The sequence below is a fragment of the Mauremys reevesii genome, linkage group 10 (assembly GCF_016161935.1).
Source record: "Mauremys reevesii isolate NIE-2019 linkage group 10, ASM1616193v1, whole genome shotgun sequence".
Taxonomy (NCBI): Eukaryota; Metazoa; Chordata; order Testudines; family Geoemydidae; genus Mauremys; species Mauremys reevesii.
Window position 1 is genome coordinate 75,991,041 of NC_052632.1, and position 24,735 is coordinate 76,015,775.

Below are 24,735 nucleotides of genomic sequence, written 5' to 3' on the forward strand. Positions count from 1 at the left end.
TCCACACACACACACACCCCACAACCAGAGACATGAATGTTCAGAGTTTTCTTATCTAGAGGAAAGGAAGCTTCTGTATTTACTTTGTGTAGCAAAATCAACTAGGAAAAAGCTGCTTTTTGCTCTAGATAGAGCCTCTGTCACAGGCTCTGTTCTAACTCCTGAGCCACGAGGGAAAGATAAACACAGCTCTTTTCCTGAACGTAACAAAGTCCTTCTATAACTGGGTTATTTTTCTAACCCTCTGGTACTGTTCCCCTACTCCCTTGGTATGACAGGCATCTCAAGGGCACCAGGCTCAGGCGAGCGCCTGGCAGTTTGCTTTTATATACTACACGAAAACACAGATTCTTGGGAGCAAGGGGGTCTGAAAGGGACCCGGACGGCCAACGTGTGCGTTAGGGCTTTTGGACAGGGCAAAGGATCATAACCTGGACTAATGACCACATTGAACCTTCTGCAGCACTTTTCATCTTCAGAGCACTGAACAGAAGCTCAATATGGCCAACACTTGCAATGCTATTGTGACAGCTAAGGTTTTATTTAAAGCCCCAGCTCCTAGGAAATCAAGTGATTTCCTGAGAATCTGAGCTTTCTAGTTTTCTCCTGGTTGCAGAGAGAAGCTTGAAAACATAACCCGTGTGCGCCCTAGTGGCTCCAAAACCAGAAGCAAAGAAAACAAACCCAACATTTATTACAGTGGTTTTTTTTAAATCTCATGGGTTTTTGGAGCCCAACTCAGGAGTTTTGAAAGTTTGGAGCTGGCAATACTGCGCTTGTTTATTCTCTCTCAAAACAATCTGGTGCGGTACATGAGCATCATCCCCTTTTATAGACTGGGAAACTGGCACACACAAGTCCTGATTTTCAAGTGTGCTGAGTCCTTGCGGCTCACACTGACTTCAACTGGAGTTGAGAGTGGTTGGCCCCTTCTGAGGCTATGTCTGTGCTACAGTGGCACAGATACAGCGCTGGAGCGTAGATACTCTCTACATTGATGGCAGGGGGGTTTCCATTGATGCAGTTAATCCATCTCTCCAGGAGGTGGTAGCTACACATACACAATTCTTTCATCGATGTAGCCACATCTACCCTGGGAATTACATTGACCTAACTATGGTTCCTCCTGGGGGTATTCTGTGCTACATGGGAGCCACTCTGGATCCCCAGTGGTATTAATGCTTTTGAACGATCTGTACTAGGCCAGGAGACAGAGACTATTTCACTTGGAGAAGGCCCTTACTCTGTGCCTTTGTCACCTCAAGACTAGATTTCTGCACTACGCTCTCCATGGGTCTATACTTCATATCGATCCAGAAGCTGAAGCTGGTGCAGAATGTATCACTTATTACATTGCGCTTCCCAACAGTAGCGCATGACACCTGTGCTCCATGATAGGCACTGGCTGCCTATAGCTTTCCAAACTGCATTTAAAAGTTAATCTTGACCTACAAAGCCCTAACTGGCCTGGGGCCTTGCTGCCTGAGAGATCACCTCACTCTTCTGGCCAAACAGCTGCAGTCAGCAGAGACACTCCAGCTGGATCAGCCTTGATGTGAAAGAGACAAGGGACTGGCAGTAGAGCCTTCGACTTTGAATCAAGCTTTGCCCAAGTGTCTAGGCCTTCCAGGCACAATGCGTGGCAGTGAGTGGGCTGCTGCAGAGAGTAGGGTTGATGGGGGGTAGATTTGCGGGGAGTTACCTGCTCTGTTTTATAGAGAGTTCAGCTTTGTTGGCCATCAGGGGATGGAGCTGATATTTAATTCTATTATTTTTAAGGGCTTGTCTACACAAGTAGTTTTATTCAGGGGCAGCTATTCTGAAATCACTTCATACATGGACACACTTATTCTGGAATAACAGTGTTTTTTCCAAATTAGCTTAGTCAGGGGCATGCACGAGGGGGGGGCAAGCAGGGGCATGCCCCCCAGTAATCGGCAAGGGCACAGAACTGCTCCAGCCCCAGGGCTGTGGCAGGGAAAGCGAGCTCCCCCGGCCCCGGGGCTGCTGTTGGGTCACAGAGCTCCTCTGGCCTCGGAGCCGCAGAATGTGCCCGTCCAAAAGCCGTCCATTTTTTAAATTCCTGCGCACACCTCTGAGCTTAGTCAACTTTGTTGTCACATAGGTCAACCGTTGTGGAAGCAGAGTGTGTTAGACAGCCGAGCCAGCAGGGGGCACTCAGTGATGTTTTCAGCGGGCACAGCAAGTATGGGTTTTTTTTTTTAATTTGTCAGTGATGGGTTAATGTGGGGTTTAAAAAAAATAGGAGAAATTCAGAATCCCGAGGAAATTCTTCCCTCGTAATAGCATGTTATGGTAAATCAAAGCTTGAGCCTAAAGACTACTTGACACCGTCCCTTTAAATATAATAGGCTTATCCCTAAATCTCCCAAGGTGTGTGTAAGTAAGAAAGGTCGGTGGGAGCTAACCCCTCAGGAAAGGTTTGAAAACGGAGCTGGTTGCAAGAAGGCAAATATGTGTAACCAGACAAGCATGGCAATGTGAATCCATGTCCCACTGGTTGTTTCCAGTTCTCATGTGCACCTTGGGCGGTGTTCCCTAAATCCTTCTCTGTTAGTCAGCTCCCAGGCACTCAGTCAGCTGCCTTTCGGGCTGGTCTCTGGCAAAGAATGAGTGATAGAAGACAGGAGACTTGAGGGCTAAAGGCAACATAAGACATTATCCCAGTGGTAAAACAGAGCTTTACAACCTGGGCACTAATTAGTGGCTTGAATGGTGAACAACTCCCTCCCACCACAGTGGGAAGCAGCTAATAAACTAATTAGGATAATGGATAACCGAATAGATAAAACTCTTAAGCTATCTGCTAGGTCACAGACTGAACCAGAGCCTATTCTACACACTAGTAGCTCAGCAGAGGGGGAGTTGCCAGCTGCCCTTGGAAGGTGTGTGGGGCGGGCATGCTTGTGTCTATATACACAGTGACACGGCAGCGTGTGACCAAAGGCAGCAGATGCGTTGTCCACACAAACCCATCCTCCCATCCTTTAAAGACCGGCCCAACAATTTATTCATCACCTATACACCTTGAAAGCATCTCAGCATGGGTCTGCTTTGCTGCATGTCCCTGAACTATAGATCATTGCTTACAGGAGTCTGGGGGACGCAAATCGCATCATTCTGGGACCTAAGCTTTCCCTTCGACTCCCTAAGCCTGCTCCCTCCAGGAGAGAAAAGTGATGTGGTTTTCATCCTTGGGCAAAGGACGGCTAACACAAGCAGATGCTCCAAATCTAATGCCAGAGATGAATCAGCAGGGGGTATTCATGCAGCACACTAATGTCACAACACATATTTTTTTGACATGCTAAATGCCGCCAGCCAGAGGTCAAAGCAGCTTCCAGCACCACAGCTCTCCCACTGTGGTGTCATGCAAATCTTCCCATTAAAAATAATGAACATGGGACATCCTAGTGTCGTAGCAGTTTTCAGAATGGAGAGAAGCAAATTGTGGTGTCCCCGGGGGTCTGTACTGGGACCAGTCCTGTTCAATATATTCATAAATGATCTGGAAAAAGGGGTAAACAGTGAGGTGGCAAAATTTTTAGATGATACAAAACTACTCAAGATCGTTAAGTCCAAAAAAGACCGTAAAGAGTTACAAAGGGATCTCACAAAACTGGGTGACTGGGCAACAAAATGGCAGATGAAATTCAATGCTGATAACTGCAAAGAAATGCACAAAGGATTTCTGGTTCCAGCCTCTTATAATGGGCATGCGGAGAAAAGTGTGCTCAATGAGGGACAGTGCCCTGATAGCATTTAGCAAGGAGGACCAGTGGACATGCCTTTTGGGAAGGAGGCAGTCATAAGCAGGTGGAATGGGAGGAGCATCTTGGCCCATCAAGGATGTCGAAGCAATTTAAAAAAAAATAAAGTCACAACTACAAATGTTGTCCCAGGTTCCTGCCTCCCTTGTGTATGTTTAGAGCAAAATAAGTGAGTCACCAAGGAAAACACAAGCTTATCTCATGTGAACGTGAAATGTCATGCACAGGACTGGGAGAGGAGCCAAATGAACATCGGCAGTGAGAGGGGCATTAGAGGATAGGAGTGGGGCTGCTACTGCTGCCTGGCTCTCGCTATCAGAGGGGTAGCCATGTTAGTCTGGATCTGTAAAAGCAGCAAAGAATCCTGTGGCACCTTATAGACTAACTGACGTTTTGCAGCATGAGCTTTCGTGGGTGAATACCCACTTCTTCGGATGCAAGACTCTCGCTAGATCTCCAGACGCAGCTTAGCACATCTGGAACATGATGCAATGTTAGTAACGAGAAGGTTGGCTCAAGAAGCTAGACAGCCTGTGTTACTAGCAAGCAGAAAATCTGCACTCAGATCCCATGCTGGAGTTCCTTGTTTTCTGACTGGGAGAGGACTGCATGTGTTACAGAAGAAGCTTGCTCACTTCCCAGTAAGCCTCATGTTATGGGACAAATTCTCTGCTGGCATAAATTGATGTGGTGTGGTGCCCCGGACTTCACTGGACACAGCGGCGGCTCCAGGCACCAGTGCTCCAAGCGCGTGCCTGGGGCGGCAAGCCGCAGGGGGCACCCTGCCAGTCACTGCGAGGGCGGCAGTCAGGCAGCCTTCAGTGGCTTGCCTGTGGGAGGTCCACCGGTCCCGCGGATTCAGCGGCAATTCGGTGGCGGGTACGCTGAAGCCGCGGGACCAGCGGACCTCCCACAGGCAAGCCGCCAAAGGCTGCCTGACTGCCGTGCTTGGGGCGGCAGAAAAGCTAGAGCCGCCCCTGACTGGACCTGTGCTAATTTACACCAACAAAGAATTTGGCCCTATATCAGTAGCAGGGTTAAATGAGTTCACACACTAGTCCTGGCTACTGCTTGGCAACTTGAAAGTAGGAGGACAAGTGGAACCAAAACTCCCATCCAACCCAGATTTCCTAACCTAGCCCCATCCTCCAGATCCTTCTCAGGAGTGTCCCAGATTGCAGGTGTCTGAGATGGAGTCACATGGCAGTTGTGGGTTAGGGACACTTGGAGGGAGAACAGAGAGACAAAAAATAACTGTGAACACAAATCAAGAGGTCTGCTTTGGCCAGTTAAACAGGGCCTGCCGGGAGGATAATCAGCAAAGTGTGCCATTTTACAGCCGATCTCATGGAGTCAAGACACTCATCACTACGTTTCAGCTATTTGATTGGCTCCACTGCATTTTCCGTGTGTGAAAGGATGACCATTCTAGATCACGAGTGGGGGGAAATCGATGACCTGGACCTCAGCGGAAGTCCCCTGTCAGACACAGCCACCAACTGCGGTATCATTAGCCCATCTGTCCGACGTCATGGGAGACCTCTAGTGACTCGGAGAATTAGGGCCAGTCTGTCTTGGTGGCAGGTCCAGGGGAAAAAACCTCTTTGTTCAAGCATTCTATTTCCCCTTCAGCATCTTGGCTTTAAATTCTAGCCCCTACTCCCAAGACATCTCGTCACAGCACAATTCCTGATCCGAGGAGGAGGAGGAGTTTCCTCCAAGACTTCACCGCTGTTGTGCAACGGCTGGCAAGGGGACATGAGCAAATAAACCAGCAGCTGAATGCTACTCCTGGATCTTCCAGCCTCGAGCCCAGGTCTCCAAAGCAGCAGCAAGATGAGCCTGTCGCCTTCCCAAGGCTTTAGCCTTGTGAATGGCTTCCCGTTAGTTCCCATGCTCTCTCTCACTCTCTCTTGCATCTTTCACATAAGCCAAGCAACATTACAAACAACCTCCCCGTAACGCCCTGCCACCCCTACAGACTGTACATTAATAGCACCTGCCTTTATCTCCATGCTGGGAACACCAGGCACAGCCCTCTCTCTGCATGGCATCACTTCCAAACACCGCCGCCTGAGGAGACCTGGAACATGTTCCAGCACTCCCTCGCTCCCTCACTCCTGACGCAGAGCAGCTGCAACCTGGGGCTCTGGGAAAAGAAGAAACTAGTAGCCATGGAAGAGGTGGTACTGGCCATGGGGAAAACACAGCAGCAAACAGCTCGGCCTTGAGCTTGGGACACAGACCTGGGAGATTTCATTCACAAAGCAAAGCAGAGCAACTTTCGCCTGGGCTCCCTTACGGGGCCTGGAAGGGAGAACTCAGGCATTTTGACCAATGCTCTCTTTGGCAATAAAGCAAAAGCAGATTCTAATAGATGACCTATCGGGCTGTGCATTATGATTATCACGTCTGCCCTCAACATGGTACCTTATACAGTGCCTTGAGATACCTCAGGTACCACAAGCCATGTGGTAAAAACACACGTCCCTGTCTATTTTAACTGCTCCTACTCTCCTGTCTCTGCCCTGGATGAAAGCCAGGCTGTCTGACATGCCACTCCAACACTGACCACAGGACGTACGCGGATAAGTATTGTCTTTATTTTAGCACTGGGCTCTTTATGTGACGGTGTTCCTAAATACCAGCCTCCTGGGAAAGACTTAACTAGTCTCAGCCCTGCCTCTGCCCTGAAGGAAGCTCAGAGGGGAATTAACCCTGGATTCGGAAAAGAGAAGAACCTGGAGGCTGGAGCAATGAAAATAAAACAAACCAAGCTGCCTTCAGACTCGTGACAATGACCTGAGCGATTTAATCTGAGCTTGGAATTTCAGGGTTGCAATTTTAACAAACCATTGGTGGTGAAGAACTGATGGTAGCTTAAAAAAATTTAAGCTAAGGTGCAACCTAGACACAGTTTCCCTCATGTTTTCCTCAGCAAAGCTGCGAGCTCCTTCAGGCAATGCAGATAGTTCATGAACCATGGCACTGTTTTGTTTGTGGAGTTGTAAAGCATTCATACACACTGTCTGCCTAGCCATGGCATCCCTTACTTATTTCCAGTTGGCAAGAAGTTCTCTGCATCCTGAATTCCAACAGCAAGGCAGCTAGAGAAGCATGTCTATAGCTATGCTGCTTCAAAGCTAGGCACTGGCTGCACGGGACAGCATGAAAGCTTAAAAGCACCAATCTGTGTCCCGATTTTGCAATGGAGCAGACCCCTGCAATCCACGTGAAGCCCCATTGTCTTTCATGGGGCTCTCTGTAGGGGCAGGGGTCCTCCCATGTGAACCCAGTTGCAAGACGTGCCTTACATGGTTGTTACACAAGACACCCAAAACCTCCCATCCGTATGGTTTGATTTTGCAGGCAGGCACGTGGTAAATGAGCTGCATCCCAAGGACACACTGGCAGCCGTGTATCCTCCCTTTAGAGTGCTTGGTTTCCCAGCTCAGTTATCCTGTTTCCTTTTAAAAGGGGAGATAACATGGATTAAGACTTGCTTAAAGACTGCCAAAGAAACAGTATCCTGAGGTTCTGGAAAGACTGGCCTCTACCTATGCAGAGAGAATGGACTCCTGCCATGGCGATACTGCTGCTAGGAAAGGACTGCATTTATAGCACCACGCAACACTTACGGGTTTCCTGAAACATGGGAACCTTCCCAGGACTATACAGAAGCCGAGCAATGCGTCCTGAAACACCTGCACCTCACGGTGAAGCGAATAGCTGCCTGCTTCCCTCTGAATTTCCTTTACTCGTTCAGTTTGGGCCCGATCCAGCTTCAGTTAAAACCAATGGAAAGCGTCCCAATTCCCTTCAGCAGTGGATGCAGCAGGCTGTTAATTCCTTCTCCGTTTGCGGTTACAGCAGTGGTTCTCAACCTGGAGCCCGTGAGCTGCTTACGGCCCAATCAGCACATAGCTGCGGCCTATGTGATATCCTCAGGGCCGTACAGGTACTATATATTGTGTGGGTGCCATCCACATAACACATAGAGAGCTGCATATGCAGCCCACAATGGTATATAGGTTGAGAAGCACTGGGTTATAGATTGTGCGATCATCCGCAGTATCCCACGCGTACGATTAAAGTGGTGGAAATATAGCTAGGTACTTATAGGTACCTCCATGGTACCTGAGCAGCAGTCCTTGGTGGTGAGGATATCATCTCTTGCCTCTTATGAAGAGGGATGGACTTTGCCACCTGGCTAACCGGATTCTTCACAATACACTGGTATAACTGCCACTCTCTTCTGAGAGCCACCACTTCAGTTTTTAAAAACAAAAATGGGCTTGGATAGAAACCTCACATAACACCAAGCCTGGAAGTCCATCCAGCCATGCTTCTGTACCCAGACCAAACTATCATGGATTCCTATAGGTACAATGAAGAGCTACCAGCACATATGATGCCAGTTCTGCTTCCAATTACATCTCTGCCACCTCACTCAGTTCAGTCAGCTTGCATACGTGTATACTCAGCCCCTGGCTAATAGGACTGTGTTTGGACTCACCATTAACCCTCTCCTTAGCACCTCTCCCCATAACATAACATCCTGCTGGGGTAACAGTGACAATAACAGGAAATTATATCATATCTCCTCTGCAAAAGCAGCTGTGAGAATTGCAGACAGAGAAGATACCAACCAAGCATTAGAATCCATCCTGTATCTCCTAGTCAGAGCAATCTCTGATGACGTGGGGTCAGGTACTCAGATGCTCCAGTGATCCAGAGTATTACAGTACGAGTTTGATTTTAACCCCCCGCAAGGGGTGTTCATTCAGGAAGGGAAAGCAGAACTTCATTACATTGCCTTGGGGTCTTTTACAAACCCACTGATTCACAATTAATCTCCACTGTCCACCCGTGGGCCACAGAGAGCCATGGACAATAATGCAGAGTATATTTTGGCCCACACTGGTTTTCTCTCATTATCTCTTTACTTCATTTGATTGCTCCTAAAATTCGCTACAGATCTCCCGCCACTGCAGATGTCCTGCTGGAACTGTAATGAAATCAGCTAAGTGCTCAACTTGCAGGTTCAGGTTTTTCCCCTGATAAAGATAAAGCCTATTTGGGAATGGAGGAGAGGGGAGGCAGGGAACTCAGCCAATCGCAAAACAGTCTGCATGCTCCCAAATGGCATCATAATGTAATTTAACTATGATCGGAGGGACAGAAAACAAGCACAGTCTAAAATGCTGACATACAATTTAAAGGTGAGATTCAGCATTGCCATAGAATCATAGAGACACAGGGTTGGAAGGGACCTCAAGAGGTCATCTAGTCCAGGCCCCCATGCCGAGGCAAGACTAAGTATACCTCGACCATCCCTGACAGGAGTTTGTCTAACCTTTTCTTAATACCTCCAAAACGGGGATTCCACAGCCTCCCACATTACCTGCTCCAGTGTTTAACTATCCTTAAAGTTAGAACGTTTTTCCTAATATCCTAATGAGTTCAGTTCCTCTGGGTCAAACCCTAGGCCCTGTGCCAAGCCTAAGAGAATCCTCAGCATAATACAGGGTCCCCCAGGCTCCTATGGCTGTTACTGTAGCCTCCAGGCTACAGCTGGCTCTGTGGCAGCTGTGCCTATGCCCTACACTGATGCCCCTTAGTCGTGGATTCACTGGTCATGTCCCACCATCAGGACTCCCCTTGCATGGTACTGTAGAGAAAGCTTGTGGACACACAACTCTGGGTCCCATAGAAGGAGCAGAACCCCTAAATCTGATAGCCTGCCCTCTTGGACAGTGGAAATTTACTGATTCCTCTACCTACCAGGCCTTCTGGACCCCCAGGGGGATGGGCACCTGAACTGGCACCTCTGTAAGGGCCTTTGACAAAGCCCAGAGTGCACCAGATTGCAACTGTTTCTGGGCAGAGACACAATATCCCATTGCAATATCTATCGCCAGCTCAGGAAAGATCTACAATGCTCCCAAGGCCAGATCCTCAGCTGCTTGTAAATTGTCATAGCTTCACTGATGGGAAGAAAAAGGAGGGTGGGAAGTAATAAAGTGGATTAATGCTAATGCCACCATGGCCATTTACACACGCTGAGGATAACAGAGCTAGGCCTCACGTGTCGGGGGTAGCCATGTTAGTCTGTATCCCACAAAAACAACAAGGAGTCCGGTGGCTCCTTAAAGACTAACAGATTTATTTGAGCATAAGCTTTCGTGGGTAAAAAACCCACTTCTTCAGATGCATGGAGTGAAAATTACAGATACAGGCATAAATATACTGACACATGAAGAGAAGGGAGTTACCTCACAAGTGGAGAACCAGTGTTGACAGGGCCAATTCAATCAGGGTGGATGTGGTCCACTCCCAATAATTGATGAGGAGGTGTCGATACCAAGAGGGTTTTTTACCCACAAAAGCTTATGCCCAAATGAATCTGTTAGTCTTTAAGGTGCCACTGGAGAGCTAGGCCTGTTTACATCAGCTAAGGATCTGCACTCAATGTCTAAAATATGAGATTCGGTGCCCCCTACAGGCGATGAAACCATCACTGGTCTGGCACAAGATGGGGCAACTCGTCCACTTTAAGAGCCGAGAGCTCATCCCATGGCCCTCGCTCAGTTCAGCATTTATGCGTAGCTCTCTGCTAGTCTCTTACCTGCCGTGATCGTGTCTACGTCCCTCGCGGCCAGCTCCTCCACCTCAGATCTCTTCCGCAGCTCCAAACGCCGGGAGAACCCTTCCTTGGGCTTCCATAGGCCCTGAATCAGAAGGGGCTTCTCATTATCACTGAGGACTCGCAATCCTTCCGTTTGCCACTGCTTCTCAGAGCCGCTGAACATCCCAATGACATCACACAGCACATAGTGGCCGGCGTCCACCTTGCTCAGCCCATAGCGCTCCAGCGCCTCCTTCACCAGCTCCCGTGCACTTGAGCTCCCCGTGGCAAGGACGCTCTTGTAGTTGGTGCCCGCGCAGATGTTGCCCCCAAATATCTTCAGAACCCCAGGGGCTGAAACCTGAGTGGAAAGTTCAGCTGGGTCGTCGCTGCTTGCAAGGGGAAAAGCCGACACTGAGCTGCGGTCCTTATAGCTCAGCGTCCGGTACAAGACCTGAGAGAATATCCGGCTCTGACGCTTGAGCTTGTTTTTGGAAGGTGGGGACATGGCGGACGAAGATCCATAGAACATAGTGGGTGAGGTCGTCATGGGACACAGCTGCAGAGTGAACAGAAACAGAAAAGGCAAATCAGCATTTTAAAGCCCTGAGGGGAAACGGATAATAGCGAGCACATGAGCAGAAACCTTCAAACAAACTGGAGCAGGAGTGACTCCAAGATCCCATGCCTGGACTGTGGCCCAGAGGGGACATGTGGTCTTCTCTAGAATGGCAAGAAGAGTGCAGGAATGATGCTACGAGTTTACATGTGTGACAAGGACAGCAGGAGCCAAATTTATCCATCATCCCTGAAATCAGTGGAATTACCCCAGAGATTAATTTGTCCCTAGGAATTTGATCTGGAGCTATACCAAGCATCCTCAGTTTATAGATCAATGGATCCCCAGCTTCTAGATCAATGGCTACCCAAGCGCATGCTTCCTTGCCGATGTTCTCGGGGTGAGAGAAAAGCAAAGCCCAGCAGTTTCGTTACACTAAGAACACAAGAGGAGATTGTGACATAGGCTCATTAGTGCCAATTGGCAAAGGTTTACTGTTCTTTACAACCAACTCCTGTTTTAGACCTGACACACTCACTACACATAATACACCGCTTTCATGGTATTTATCCATGAAGGGTAGCATGTGTGAAAGCTTTTAATTTATCGATGCTCATAATCATTGTGAGATGTGTATCTGGGTGATATTTAAGGAGTAATGTGAAAATTTTGGCCTTAGGATCTTGGAGTGAAAGTGAGTCACCAGGGAACTGTGACATATAATCCCTGGCTAGCCGATCGCATAATGTATTGCTCAATTGTCCACTGGTGCACCAAGCAAGAAAAGTCAATGGAAAACCACAAAAGACAAACTAACCATCAAAACGACTTGGAAGGGGAAAGGAACAGCAAGACTGTGAAGGGATCGCCCTGTCTGTGAATAAAGACAAAAAACTGATGCAGTATATCGCGAGGTGGAGAAAGACACGCTGGATGCATTCATTGAGGAGCCTTGAGGAGCAGAGAGTAGCTCCTTGTGGCTAGCAAATGCTGCAGAAGACTGAACTTTGGGGTAAGAATCTCCTTTATTAGACAGGAAAGGTAACTGTTAATAAGCGTAGGCCCTAGTTTGCATTTTATATGCAACCATTTGTTTCCATCACTCACACTTGTTCTACTTGAAACTCTAGTCTTTCCTAAATATACTCCCTTTTCTTTTACTATAATTGAACTCAAGTGCTGTGTGTGATACAGGAGCGGTAGGCTAAGGTAAAACTGGTAAACTGAGGAACACTGTTCTGCTGGGAAGAGAGGATCTGGGATTTCGGTGGTATCCAGAGATCAGGGGCTGAATACTGCAGGGAGACACTTTGAAGGGAGTCAGTGGCTAGGGTGAATCTATTGTCAACCCTCAGGGCAAAGGCGGGGCTTGAGAGGCTGACAAGCTGGTTGTGTTACGGAGCTAACACCCAGCTGGCAAAGGCAAGACTCCCTTGTGCTGGAGGCGGGTGGCAATACTGTGACTCTCAGCCCTGCGTGCCCCGAGAAGCATCACACAGACCTTCTCGGTTAGTAGCCAAGGTCTCAGGAGTCCCATTCACTTACAAGTTATGAATCAATTCAACTTTTAAAGGTGAAATGCAAAGCTCAGGTGAAAATTAAGATAAGCCCGCAGCTCTCTGCTGAATGTCCCTGCTAACCAAGAGGCAGCAGGCCCTAGAAAAAACAAGTTGTGATTAACCTTTCTAAAAAGTTCTCTCCCCTCCACCCCACCAAATCTTCTGGTACTTCCTGGTTCACTAAGGATATTCCAAAGAGCATTATTCTGTAGCATCACTGACACCACTTCCCGATGCAACCAAAGGACAAATGAAATCCTTGTTGTATCAGCTATTCTCCAGTGTTCCCAAACGAGGGCTGCCTGCATTATCAAACCAGGACACGGTGATGTGTGGCAGACTGGGTGGTACCTCACAGGAAAATTTCTTTGCTGAATGCTTGCTATGGCCAGTTAGGGGAGGAATTTGGCACAGATTTTCTGGGCTTGTCTACATTTCAGTTTAGATTTTGCAGCTCTACTTTTAAATAAAAGATTTATTTTTAAAATCACATTCTCACATTAGGACTCGAGTGAGATCTGGCAAGAGACATCTGGCAAGAGAAAAGCATCTTATGCATCTACATCAAGGCTAAGCACAGCTAGAAATATCCTAACGTGCTGATCCTAACTTTATAAATCACCCTACGGTAAGTGGACAAATCAGGATCAGTCTCTGTTAGGCCAGCGATGTGAATTTTTCCCCTCCAAGAACCTCTCACCCATTCACATAGACTATTGTTTAAAAATCTGGATACATATTGTTACATAAATTATCAGCTTTAAACCAACAGCTGATTTATAACATGATCATTCCTACTAAGGCATACTGTGACAATCCGGATGCATGGATGGACACACAATTGCAACTGTGAGTATGTGAGTTACTGCCTGACACATGCTTCCCTAGATTTAAGAGATTTCAGTAAAAGTCCCAACAACATTTTGTAGCTAAATAGCTCAATGATGCCAAGAACAAATGTATCAAGGGCAAGCATGGAAGAAGCATTTGTTCCACTGGACACAAGGCAGAAGTTGGAGTTTTATTTGTCTCCACACTCCTCCTACTTGACCTACACTCTGAGATAGCGTGTGACATTACTGCTGGAGAAAGGTGCCGGGCTGACAGCCCTGGAAACTGCAGGCTTCTCTTTATCCCAAAATAGGTACAGCACAGACAGCCTCAGGGCAAGCTTCCTCCACCCTACTACTGTGCATCAAACCTAAGAGGGAGGTATCACCTATATCCCCCATTCAGTCCCTGGCCTTTGCTGAGGCTGTAAACAACACTCTCAAGCAGGGCCAGTTGTGACGGCCCTATGGGTGTAATGTGGACACTTGGAACCTGAGCCCATGAAGCTCATTTTGCTGCAGACCCTGAGCAGACATCAGATAGTGACTAAGCAAGGTTGTTACTAGTATCCTGGACTGGATGTGAAATAGCAGCCTACAGGTGAAAGGTCCTACAGAGACAATTAGCACTGCTGTTATATTATCACTACTACTTTGCACTCTCGGAGTGCTTTCCATTCAAGGATCTCGTAACCCTCCCTCTGAGGCAGGCATCAATCATCATCACTAACCACAGTTAGCACCTATATAGAGCACATCTCCTCCACAGACCTCAGAGCACTTTACAAAGATGGCGAGGCCTTATTTTCCCTCGTTTATTAATACTGTTCTAAAGTGTCTCTCAAGCTTTCCAGACGACTGTACCCCTTTCAGGAGTCTGGTTTGTCTTGCGTACCCCCAAGTTTCACCTCACTTAAAAACTCCTTGGCTTACAAAACCAGACATAAAAATACAGAAGTGTCACAGCTCATTATTACTGAAAAATTGCTGACTTTCTCATTTTTACCATGTAATTATAAAATAAATCAACTGGAATATAAATATTGTACTTCCATTTCAGTGTACAGTACACAGAGCAGTATAAACAAGTCATTGTCTGTATGAAATTTTAGTCTGTACTGACTTTGCTAGTGCTTTTTGTGGAGCCTGTTGTAAAACTAGGAAAATGTTTAGATGAGTTGGTGCACCTCCACGTCCCCCCAGGAGTATGTGTACCCCTGGCTGAGAACCACTGTTGTAACAGAGGCAAAGAGGGGCCAGGAGACTTACCTAAATTCATACAATAAATCAGCAGCAGAGTAGGGTTGAGACTGAGACGTGCCCAATCTACAGGGCCACTTCGCCTCCCGTAGACGATGCTATTTCCGTGAGGTCTTTCAGAATATCCAAGAAGAGCCCTAACGTTATCAGAAAGATCCTCTGTCAGCACTGGACAGACTCCAAACCACCTCCAGCCCAGGATAGGAAAGCGCCCGTGCTGCTAATGGAAGAGGTCACCTTCTGGTCTTACGGTTTTTTGTGAGCGGTGGGAACTTCTCCAAGGTATAATCTCTCTGCCTTCTCCCATTCAGTCTGCACACATACACATATCCCACCCAGCTCTAGCCTCAGTGTGACCCCTTTTCCTTGCTCCCATACAGCCTCACTGATGCCCCTTCTCATGCCCTGTCCTCCCTCATCACCTTCCCCGTACCACTCAGATCACTAGCCTGCCCCTTACAAGAGCCATTTGTGCACCCAGGACAAAAGGGGGCAGGGAGGCAGACACCTTTCCCCATTAACTCACAGACGACTTGGCCCCTCCCCATCCCTGCCTGGGATGAAGTGGATGAGGAAACTGAGGCACAGAAAGATCACATGACTTGTGCAAGGCCAGTGGCTCTAATGCAGAACTGGTGACTCCCCATCTGCACGTCTGAGCACTGGACCATGCTTTCCTCTCCTGGGTAATATCTCATTTCCAATCCTGAGTCAGACAGTCTCCCCTGAATCTGTAATAACATTTACCTTTGCAGTGATTCAGCTCAGCAAGAAACAAAGCAAGAAACAGAGAGGAAAAAACTTTCCCTTTCCCCTCCTGCTCCAAGGCAGAGGGGTGACTTTCCCTGCTGGAGTAGCAGCAGCAGCCAAGAGCAACAGGCTCCCTGAAAGGTCTCTCCCTCAGGCAGGCAATTAATAATGACAAAAACAGATAGCTGGGTGTCGGTCCCAAAGCACTGAGCAATGGGATTGGTCCATTGCAGTGAGGGAGAGTTCTCCATAGGAATGAGTGCAGCAGAGTATTAGAAAGGGGTGAATCCCCGACTACACACACACACAAAGGCACGCTCAGCTCCAGGCCTGGTGTGAACACAGATGGATTAGTGGACTAAATGTATGATTACAGCAGCGCCTAACACCACAGCCAAAATCAGGCCCCATTGTGCTAGGTGCTGTACAGATACAGAGCAAAGAACAGTGCCTGCCCCAGAGTTTACAGTCTACATACACATGGCAGAGAGAGGGTTGGAGAAAGGGAGTTTTATCATCCCCGTTCTACAGATAAGGAAATAGGGCAGAGGGACATTCAACTTTATGTCAACACTGCAATTAAACACCCGGGGCTGGCCTGTGTCAGCTGATTCAGGCTTCTGGGGCTGTAAAACGGTGGTGCAGGCACTCAGGCTCAGGCTGGAGCCCGGGCTCCGGGACCCTACAGCCTGCCCCTGAACACCTACACCGCAATTCTACAGCCGCACAGCCCGAGCCGAGTCAGCTTGCCCAGGCCGGCTGTGGGAGTTTAATTGCAGTGTCTTGTCAGTTAAAACAGATGCAGTATTTAGCTGGAAAAATATATAATCTCGGGGGCTCTGTTTGCTGTATTTTATGGTTTGTGTTGACTTATCTATGAGGTTCATCATAGCATCTAAGCGCCTCAAATGTTAATGAATTTATTCTTCCTACATCCCTTTGAGATAGGGAAATACTATTTTCCTCCATCTCACAAATGGAAAAATGGAGGCACAGGGATTCTTGCCTAAGGCCACACAGGAAGTCTGTGGCAGAGATGGGATTAGAACCCAGAACTCATGAATTGTCATGAGCTTCGAGCATAGTCATTTCAACTGTTGTGCATGTAGTGCAGGAAAGGCTCCAGTTTGCAATGGGCTGAGAACTCAGAGCCCTTATTGATTTTAAATGGAGTGATGGGTGTTCAGCCCATCCAAAAATCATGGCTTTCTGCAAAATACAAAATAAAATACTATTTTCCTCCATCTCACAAATGGAAAAACGGAGGCACAGGGATTCTTGCCCAAGGCCCCACAGGAAGTCTGTGGCAGAGATGGGATTAGAACCCAGAACTCATGAATAGTGCCATAGAAATGTTAAATAATAATAATCCACAAGACCGTCCTTCTTCCCTCGACTTAGAACCTGACCGTCAGTTCTGATTTAAAAACCGAGTTTGGCATTCACTAGAAAATAACATTTCTCAGGAGCATTGCTGTAGCTATGGGCTCGAGCCATAAGGAGAGTAAGTCTCAGGTCATTCAAAAGTGACCCTAACTGGCTGATTGAGGACCAACTGTCACAAGCCCTTAGGATCAGAGAGGGTCAGTAATTTTCCAACAAAATTTTTTTTCATTGGGAAGTGTTGATTCATTGAAACTATTTGCAGGAAAGGGCTGGTTATGATAAATCTCCCAGTTTGAACATTATTTGAAGAAAGTTTCAAGACTGTCAAAATATCCCATTTGGGCATTAAAAAAAGTTTCAATTTATCTACTCGAAATGACTTTTCATTTTGAAATTTTATACCAAAAAGGTTAAACATTTTTTTAAATGATCAAAATCAAAACAAAAGCAATTTTTTTTATCGGGTCCCAAAAATTTGAGATTTTGACTTTTCATTCCGTTTTGGGACAGAATCTTTAAACGTCAAAAACCCTTGCGGGATGGGAAAATTATTTCCTGCCCAACTCTACCTAGGAAAGCCCAATCAGTCCTCACTAGCAATAGATTGCTGGAGCATGACAAAGGGATTCTGGAAAAGGATAGAAGAAAAATTGATGCAGCTCTGTATATGTCTACACTAGATGCTGCAACTGCTCCACTCTAGCGCTGTAGTGTGGACCCTCTTCTGTCGCTGTAGTAACTCCACCTCCCTGAGAGGCAGTAGCTAAATCGACAGAAGAATTCTTCCATCGACCCAACGGTGTCAACACTGGGGCTTAGGTCAGTTTAACTATATCTCTGATAGGTGTGAATTTTTTACACCCCTGAGTGACGTCCCTAGATAGACCTAACTTTGTAGTGTAGACCAGCCCTAAGTGTCTGCCCAAGAGACTCCACTGACAGATGAGGGAGAGAGAGAGAAAATAACTTTTAATGTAAGAATCATTTAGAACATCGGGATAGCTGTGTATTTTCCCAGCTAATCTCATCAGTGCAAAACTACCTACAGCACCTATACAACTTCATAACACTTCCAACTGCAGAAACCAATTCCTTCAAACTTAGGCAGCTAAACCCATATGTACTTTTTAAAGTGCCCATCTGAATTTTAACTACATTGTTTATAACGCAGCAACTTTTGTGTTCTTTCTGTAGAACATCCTATGCAAACTCAGCTTCTCTGGTTCCAGAGGCCAAACACTTCAGAGCACAATGTGTTTCATCCATACAAAGAGGCTTCGAGCATGGTCATTTCACTGTTGTGCATGTAGTGCAGGAAAGGCTCCAGTTTGCAATGGGCTGAGAACTCAGAGCCCTTATTGATTTTAAATGGAGTGATGGGAGTTCAACCCATCCAAAAATCATGGCTTTCTGCAAAATACAAAATAAGATATGGTCTTATTTCCATCTGAGAGCCTGAGGGACAACATAGAGTGATAATGAAATATGCTCTTCCCAGACCTCTATGCTCATGGGCATCTTATAAGAAACTAAACAGAGAAGAGTAGAACAAACACTGGGGCTAGGTTTCAACTAAGAACATCTCAGCTCATATTACCTGTGACAAAGTAACTCCAGGACTACCGAGTCTTTGGGGGTTAGGGGGAATGTTCAAAACCACCTAAGCAATTTAGGCACACAAGCCTTATGGAGAGTCACTAGGATTTGTGCACCTAAATGCCTCATGCACCTAAATCCCCCAAATCTCCTCCTTGGTGCTTACAGTACAGTTCTCCTATTATGCTATTATAAAACACGCACTATTTGAGGACAAAAAGCTTGCAGCAGAGGTAGACAGCTCCAGACATTCCAAACATTTGCCATATGGAAAAGTAGAAAGCAAGATTTTTTTTTTTTTGGCATTTACTGTTGAAAACTATAAAGGAATCAGCCAGAGGTTTGTTTTTTCCTCTCAGTGGAATCTGTATCAAGTATCTAGGCCTCTCTTTGCATGTCATGGTACACACAGACTGGCCACACCAACAATGGCTATTCATGATGCCATTATTTATTCTGCACTGTTATGGTAATGATCACAACAAATGAATGTGATGTTCATGTGGTCAACACATGTCCTCCCATCTGAGCACTGCACTGCAATTTATCATTAGCAGGTCAATGGTGGTGTAAATAAAACACCACAAAATCTAATAGTCATTTAGGTTTGTTGGGGCATAATTTCAACATCCCCAAATCAGCTGAGCAGCTCTTGTTAGTACAAAGGCAGGCATGTGGACAGTTTCCTATAGCTGAGTGGAATCCCTGTTCCCCTATTGTATCAGCACTCAGTAACTTTAAACATTAGCAGCCTGTCCCAAATGTTCCAGCTAAGTGCACCTGATGCCTATTTAAAGACTTTTACTTACCTTGCCATTCTTTTCACATCTCTTTCTTTCAGTCACTTATTCTCCTCTTCATAGCAAACCCTGCAGCTTCCCCTGCATTATTCATTTTCACAGAAACTTGTTCCTCCCAGTTCTGAAACAGGACAGGAAAACAGAGAACATCATTTCGCTTTCACCCCAGTTACAAAGATCTGCAAGGAGCCATTTAATTATATCCTCTGAAGTCCTCCAGCGATGGTGTGATGTGATGGCTTATGTGTGTATAAGAGCCACAGCTCTGCTCTACTGAAATATATCAGCTACTAGTGGGTATAACAGCACCCCCTGGTGGAGCTGTTCTTTTGTCTTTGGCACAGGGGCTAAAGTACAGCTCTACAATACTACTCACAGGTGCCCCCATATTTAGTATCCAGCTTAGGGTGACCAGATAGCAAGGGTGAAAAATCAGGACAGAGGATGGGGGGCGTAATAGGCACCTATATAAGACAAAGCCCCAAATATCGGGACTGTCCCTATAAAATTGGGACATCTGGTCACCCTAATCCAGCTACTCTTCTCCATCTTGATCCAAGTAGCCAGAGCATGGCATGCTGGGGCCTATAGTCTCCATGGGCTAAACCTGCTGATGAAGGTGACCCATAAGCTGATGGGTAGATGGTGAGCTGGCGACTGATATGGCTGTACACTTGCTTGTCCAACCATGACCCACCAAGGCACCTACACTCCACAAGGGTGCTGCAAGTGGATTGGCTGAGAGTCTGATCCCAAGGCCTTTCTCGCAGTTGATCTCCTTAGCAGGGTAAGCCAGACTGAGACAGAGCCCAATCACGTTCAAGTCTAAACGTAAGACCGACTTCTCTAACAAAGCCTCGTCCAGTTAGCAGAGTCTACCCCAAGGCACAAAGGGTGAGGACGGGGGAGAGAAAGGCAAGGCAAGAAGGAAGCACTATATGAGAGGAAGGAAGGGAAGGTGAGAAAAAGGGAATGAGGGGAGATGGAGAGCACAGAGCCCTCTTTGGGCAGGCTCACTGCTATCTTTAGTTGATGGCTGTTGCTTAGATACTGTGATGACAGGTGCCTTAGCAATACCTGAGAGAAACAGATCTGCGGACACATTCTTAGATTAATTACAAGGGATGCTATCACCTCTTGAGATCACAGACCACTACAACCAGGTCTAGCAGCTCACTCAAAATCCCAGCAGCACTACTCCAAGATCATAAGGGGACAAAGTTGGGACAAGACTTGGAGAGAGTGCAGGATCAGGAAGGAGCACATTTCCTTCAGCTCCTCCCTTTTTAGCCTATAAAAAAACATGCCAGGCACAACAGGTAGAGAGAGTCAAATATGCCAGTGGGTATAGCTAACAGATCAGCCCAATAGTTCATCAAAGCTGCTAACCTGCCCAGAGAAAAGCAAGTAGCCCTGAAATTCCCCCTGGGGAGCATTACTTATTTTTAACCCTCTCGAAGATTTTCTTCCTCGGCTTGTTATATTTTGCCGTGTCTTTCTATATTAAGGAGAGTTTTTCCTGTCAGCATAGTTAAACCACCTCCACGAGAGGCAGTAGCTATGTTGATGGGAGAAGTCCTCCTGCCGACATAGTGCTGTCTACACTGGGGGTTAGGTCAGTGTAAGTACGTCACTCAGGGGTGTGGATTTTTCACACCCCTGAGCGACGTAGTTATACTGCTGTAAGTCTGTGGTGACCTGGCCTTAGAAAGAGGTAGTCAGTGCGAGAAATAATCTTTGTCATAGATTCACAGCGTTTAAGGCCAGAAGGGGCCATTAAATCATCTAGTCTGACCTCCTGTATCTCACAGACTATTAGATTTGACCCAGTTACCCCCGTACACAGCCCAGTAACTCATGTTTGGCTAAAGCACATCTTCCAGAAATGCAGTCATTCTTAATCTGAAGACATCAGAGATGGGTATCCCTGACGTCCCTTGGTAGCTTATTCCAATGGTTTATCATCCCCCACTGTTAAAAATGTGTGCCTTATTTCCCATTTGAATTTGTCTAGCTTCAGCTTCCAGTCATTGGTTCTTGTTATGCCTTTTTCTGTTTGAATAAAGAACTCTCTAGTCTCCTGTCGTTTCTCCCCAAGAAGGTACATAGACACTGCAATCAAGTCATCTTTCAGTCTTCTTTTTGATAAAATGACCAAACTGAGCTCTTCCAGTCTCTCACCGTAAAACATTTTCTCCAGCTTCCGAATCATTTTTGTGGCTGTTTCCCCTGCATTCTCTCCAATTTTTCAACAGCCTTTTTAAAACACATCATCAGAGCTGTACACAGTATTCCAGTACTGGTCTCACCAAGGCTCTGTACAGAGTTAAAATCCACTCCTGACTCCTTACTCCCGTTTATACATCCAAGGGTCGCATTAACCATTTGTGCCACAGCATCACACTGAGAGCTCACCATCATTTGCTCGTCCACAGACCCCTAAATCCTTTTCAGAATCACTGCCCCCAGAATACAGTCTCCCATTCTGTAGCTATTGCCTGCCTTCCGTGTTCCTACACGTATAACTCTGCATTTGGCTATATTAAAACATATTTTACTTGAATGGGCCCAGTTTACCAAGCAATCCAGATTGTTCTGTAGGCCTCCTGCTCATTGCTATTTACCACTTTGCCAATCTTTGTCTTAGCCGCAAATTTTATAAGCCGTGATTTTATATTTATTTCCAGATCATTGATGCAAGTACTGGCTAGCCTCAAGCCTAGTACTGAAGGGGCTGCAAAACCCCTCTAGAAATACAATGATGATCCCCTTCTGACAACTACTTTTCGAAAGCTGCCATATGCCAGTTCTTAATCCATTTAATGTGTGCTTTACTGATACTATATAGTGCTAACTTATTACTCAGTATGTTGTGCAGTAGTAAGTCAAATGCCTTACAAAAGTGTAAGTATATGACAACTATGCAGTTATCTTTATCAACCAAACTTGTAATCTCCTCAAAGAATGAAGGGTTATTTGACAAGATCTATTTTCCATGAAACAATGTTGACTGGCATTAATTATATTCCTATCATTTAATTCTCGATCGATTGCAACCCATATCAGCTTTTCCATTATTTTGCCTGGGATTGATGTCAGACTGATCAGCCTACAGTTACCTGGGTCAATCCGTTTGCCCTTTTTGAATATTGGCACAACATTAGCACTCTTCCAACCTTCTTGAATTTCCCTCGTGTTTATCCCAGAGCATGCAGGTTACACACAACAATGCGAAGGTGGCTGTGCTTGCCTATTGTACATGCATGTGTGCTGCCTATTTCAGATTTAACTGTCCAAGAAATACAACCAGTGAAGCTATTTATCTCGTCTCTTTTTGCAGAATTTCCTTTTTTAAATGGAAACCAGAGTCGCAGCCTCAGACCGAGAGCAACAAAGACACTGTGGGCGGATTGAGGGCTGGCTCCAACACTACAATGTGGAACAAATTATAACTCCAAAGGCAAAGGAAATGAGAAGATTGTGGACCCAGAGACCTAGACTTACATCCCTTAACTATTAAATCCTGCCCCTCTACAGATCCAAGACCAACGTAAAGTTTGCTTTGGTGAGGTGTCCCCTGGCCCCACCTTCACCCTGCATAATGGGGATAGTGAAATTGAAGAAAATAAAAAGCATCACTCAAACGGACTCTGTGATTAACTTCCTGTAGGGTGAGGGATCTTGAGCCTATGGTGGCAAATGGGAAAGCTGGGTGAAATGAGAAAGGTTGGACTAGTCGGTTGTTTCTCCAATCAGATGTCAGATAGAAAATTCTTTTGCTTATTCAGAATAAGGGAACATCTAGTACAGTGATAAAGACTTGAAGAGAAAACATGAAGACTCAAAGGTTTGAGACTCAATTGCCAGCTCCTAACTGGAAGATTTCACATTCAATGCACAGGGACTGCAGAGACACCTCTGGAAATGCCTCTGTAGTGAGGAAAGCAGCCCCCTCCTCTCTCCAGGGTGTTACTATCAAGTCTGCCATTTAGAGACTGATAGTTAATCAAGTGTGTTGCATCTGTCATATTTAGGGCCTGATCCAACTCCCAGTGACGTGAATAGGAGTCTTGCCACTGACTTCAGCCAAAGTTGGACTGGGCATTAAACTCCTCAAAGCATTATTAATCATTACTATTATTATTAATTTGTATTTCAGCAAATGCCTCATTGTCCTGTTGGGATCCAGGAAGTAAGCGCTGTGAAACCACAGAACAAAATGATGGTTCCTTGCCCGAGAGAGCTCACAGGAACAACATCTTACTACAAGTTTGTCAACTGCTATCTACAGCTATGGCACTACTTGAACAGGTGATAAGAATCGAGGACCTGATCCTACAAATTGCAGAGCATGTTCTACTCCTGCTGATGTCAATAGGGGTCTTAATATGAATCTTTTAAAAACGAGTTTTGCTCGGCCCCATATACGCACTGGCCCTGCAGTAATGCCCATGTACAAATGACGATCCCCTGAGCTGTGTACTGTATGCAAGAACTGTATTTTAAAGTGTGCGTTTGCTTTCTGCTCTTTCAAGCATCTGAATCTCAGTGGACTGTCTAATTAGGAGTTCTTAATTATCACTGGAAAAATTATGAGCTGATCCTGGAAATAGGCAATCCCAGAGCAACTGACTAACTCCCCTGCATTTTCTTCATAATTTACTGAAGTTACTTAAACTCCAAAAGAAATTGCTCTGCTCTCCCGTGGGCAATTGTATTGCAAACATTTTCCTGCTAAAGCCAGACATTCTGGGATGGTCGAGAGCCTGAAAGCGGGTGAAATGGGTTGTTTTGGGGGGAAGGGAGTGAAAAAGCAGCAGGATCCCCCACCAACCCACCAGGTTTGCTTCTTTACGGTCTGGTGTTATGTGCAAGGCAGGTTTGGTCTCCAATGGCAACCAGACAAGCCTCAACTCTCGCTCTCTGGCTTCACTTTCTAAGGATAGGAAAACAAATATTCCAGGGCTAGCAAAGCTCCTGGGGCCAGCCTCCCTGCACTGGCGGTGCCCCGGGGGGGGGGGGTTTGCTGGGACCCTTCTCGGGAAGGGCGGATCGCTGCAACCCAGTGCGGTGCTCCGGTGTCTGTCGGTCCGGCTGTCCAGCCCAGTGCCTGCGTGTCTCCTTGGCTCTCGCTCCGGAGGCTTGCCGGGGTCTCTCTCCGCGGGTGTCTGCGCCTCTCTCAATGCCGGTCTGTCAGCCTGGCTCCGTGTGCATGTGCCCGCACGGCTCCCGCCGGCTGCTTGCCCCCAGCCCTAGGGGAGCCGAGCTGCCAGCCCCCCCCTACCCCGGGGGTCTCCTGGCTCCTTCGCCCCCCCCTTTCTGTCTCTGGCTTCTCAACTCGAAGCCACTTGAGTGGGTCCCCCCGCCCCAGGCTCCCCCTGCCCTTGCCCGGGCCACGCTGCAGGCTCCGCGCCCCCCAGCCCGTACCGAGTCGTTACTCACCGTCCCCGGCCTCGCCGGGCGCCTCTTCCCCGCCGCGGCCAGCCCGGCTGCAAGGGCAGGAGCCGGCGCTAGCCGAGCCCGGAGCGCTCACGTCCCGCCAGCCGGGGCGGAGGTGGCAGTGGCGAGGCGGTGGC

General features: G+C 46.9%; 1 protein-coding gene across 2 annotated transcripts in view; it reads right to left on the reverse strand.

Moving 5' to 3' along the window:
* The window catches only part of RADIL (Rap associating with DIL domain), a 69,557-nt gene extending 44,822 nt beyond the window's left edge, over positions 1–24,735 (reverse strand). Inside the window, exons 1-3 of one of the 2 annotated variants that reach the window (XM_039490491.1) lie at positions 24,602–24,735; positions 19,169–19,280; positions 10,420–10,978 (exon numbers count right to left, since the gene is read on the reverse strand). In XM_039490491.1, coding sequence (XP_039346425.1) covers positions 10,420–10,969 — 550 coding nt within the window. In that variant the 5' untranslated portion in view covers positions 10,970–10,978; positions 19,169–19,280; positions 24,602–24,735. Of the gene's footprint in view, positions 1–10,419; positions 10,979–19,168; positions 19,281–23,997; positions 24,059–24,601 lie in introns of those variants that run through there. The other variant, XM_039490492.1, reaches the window with a different exon arrangement.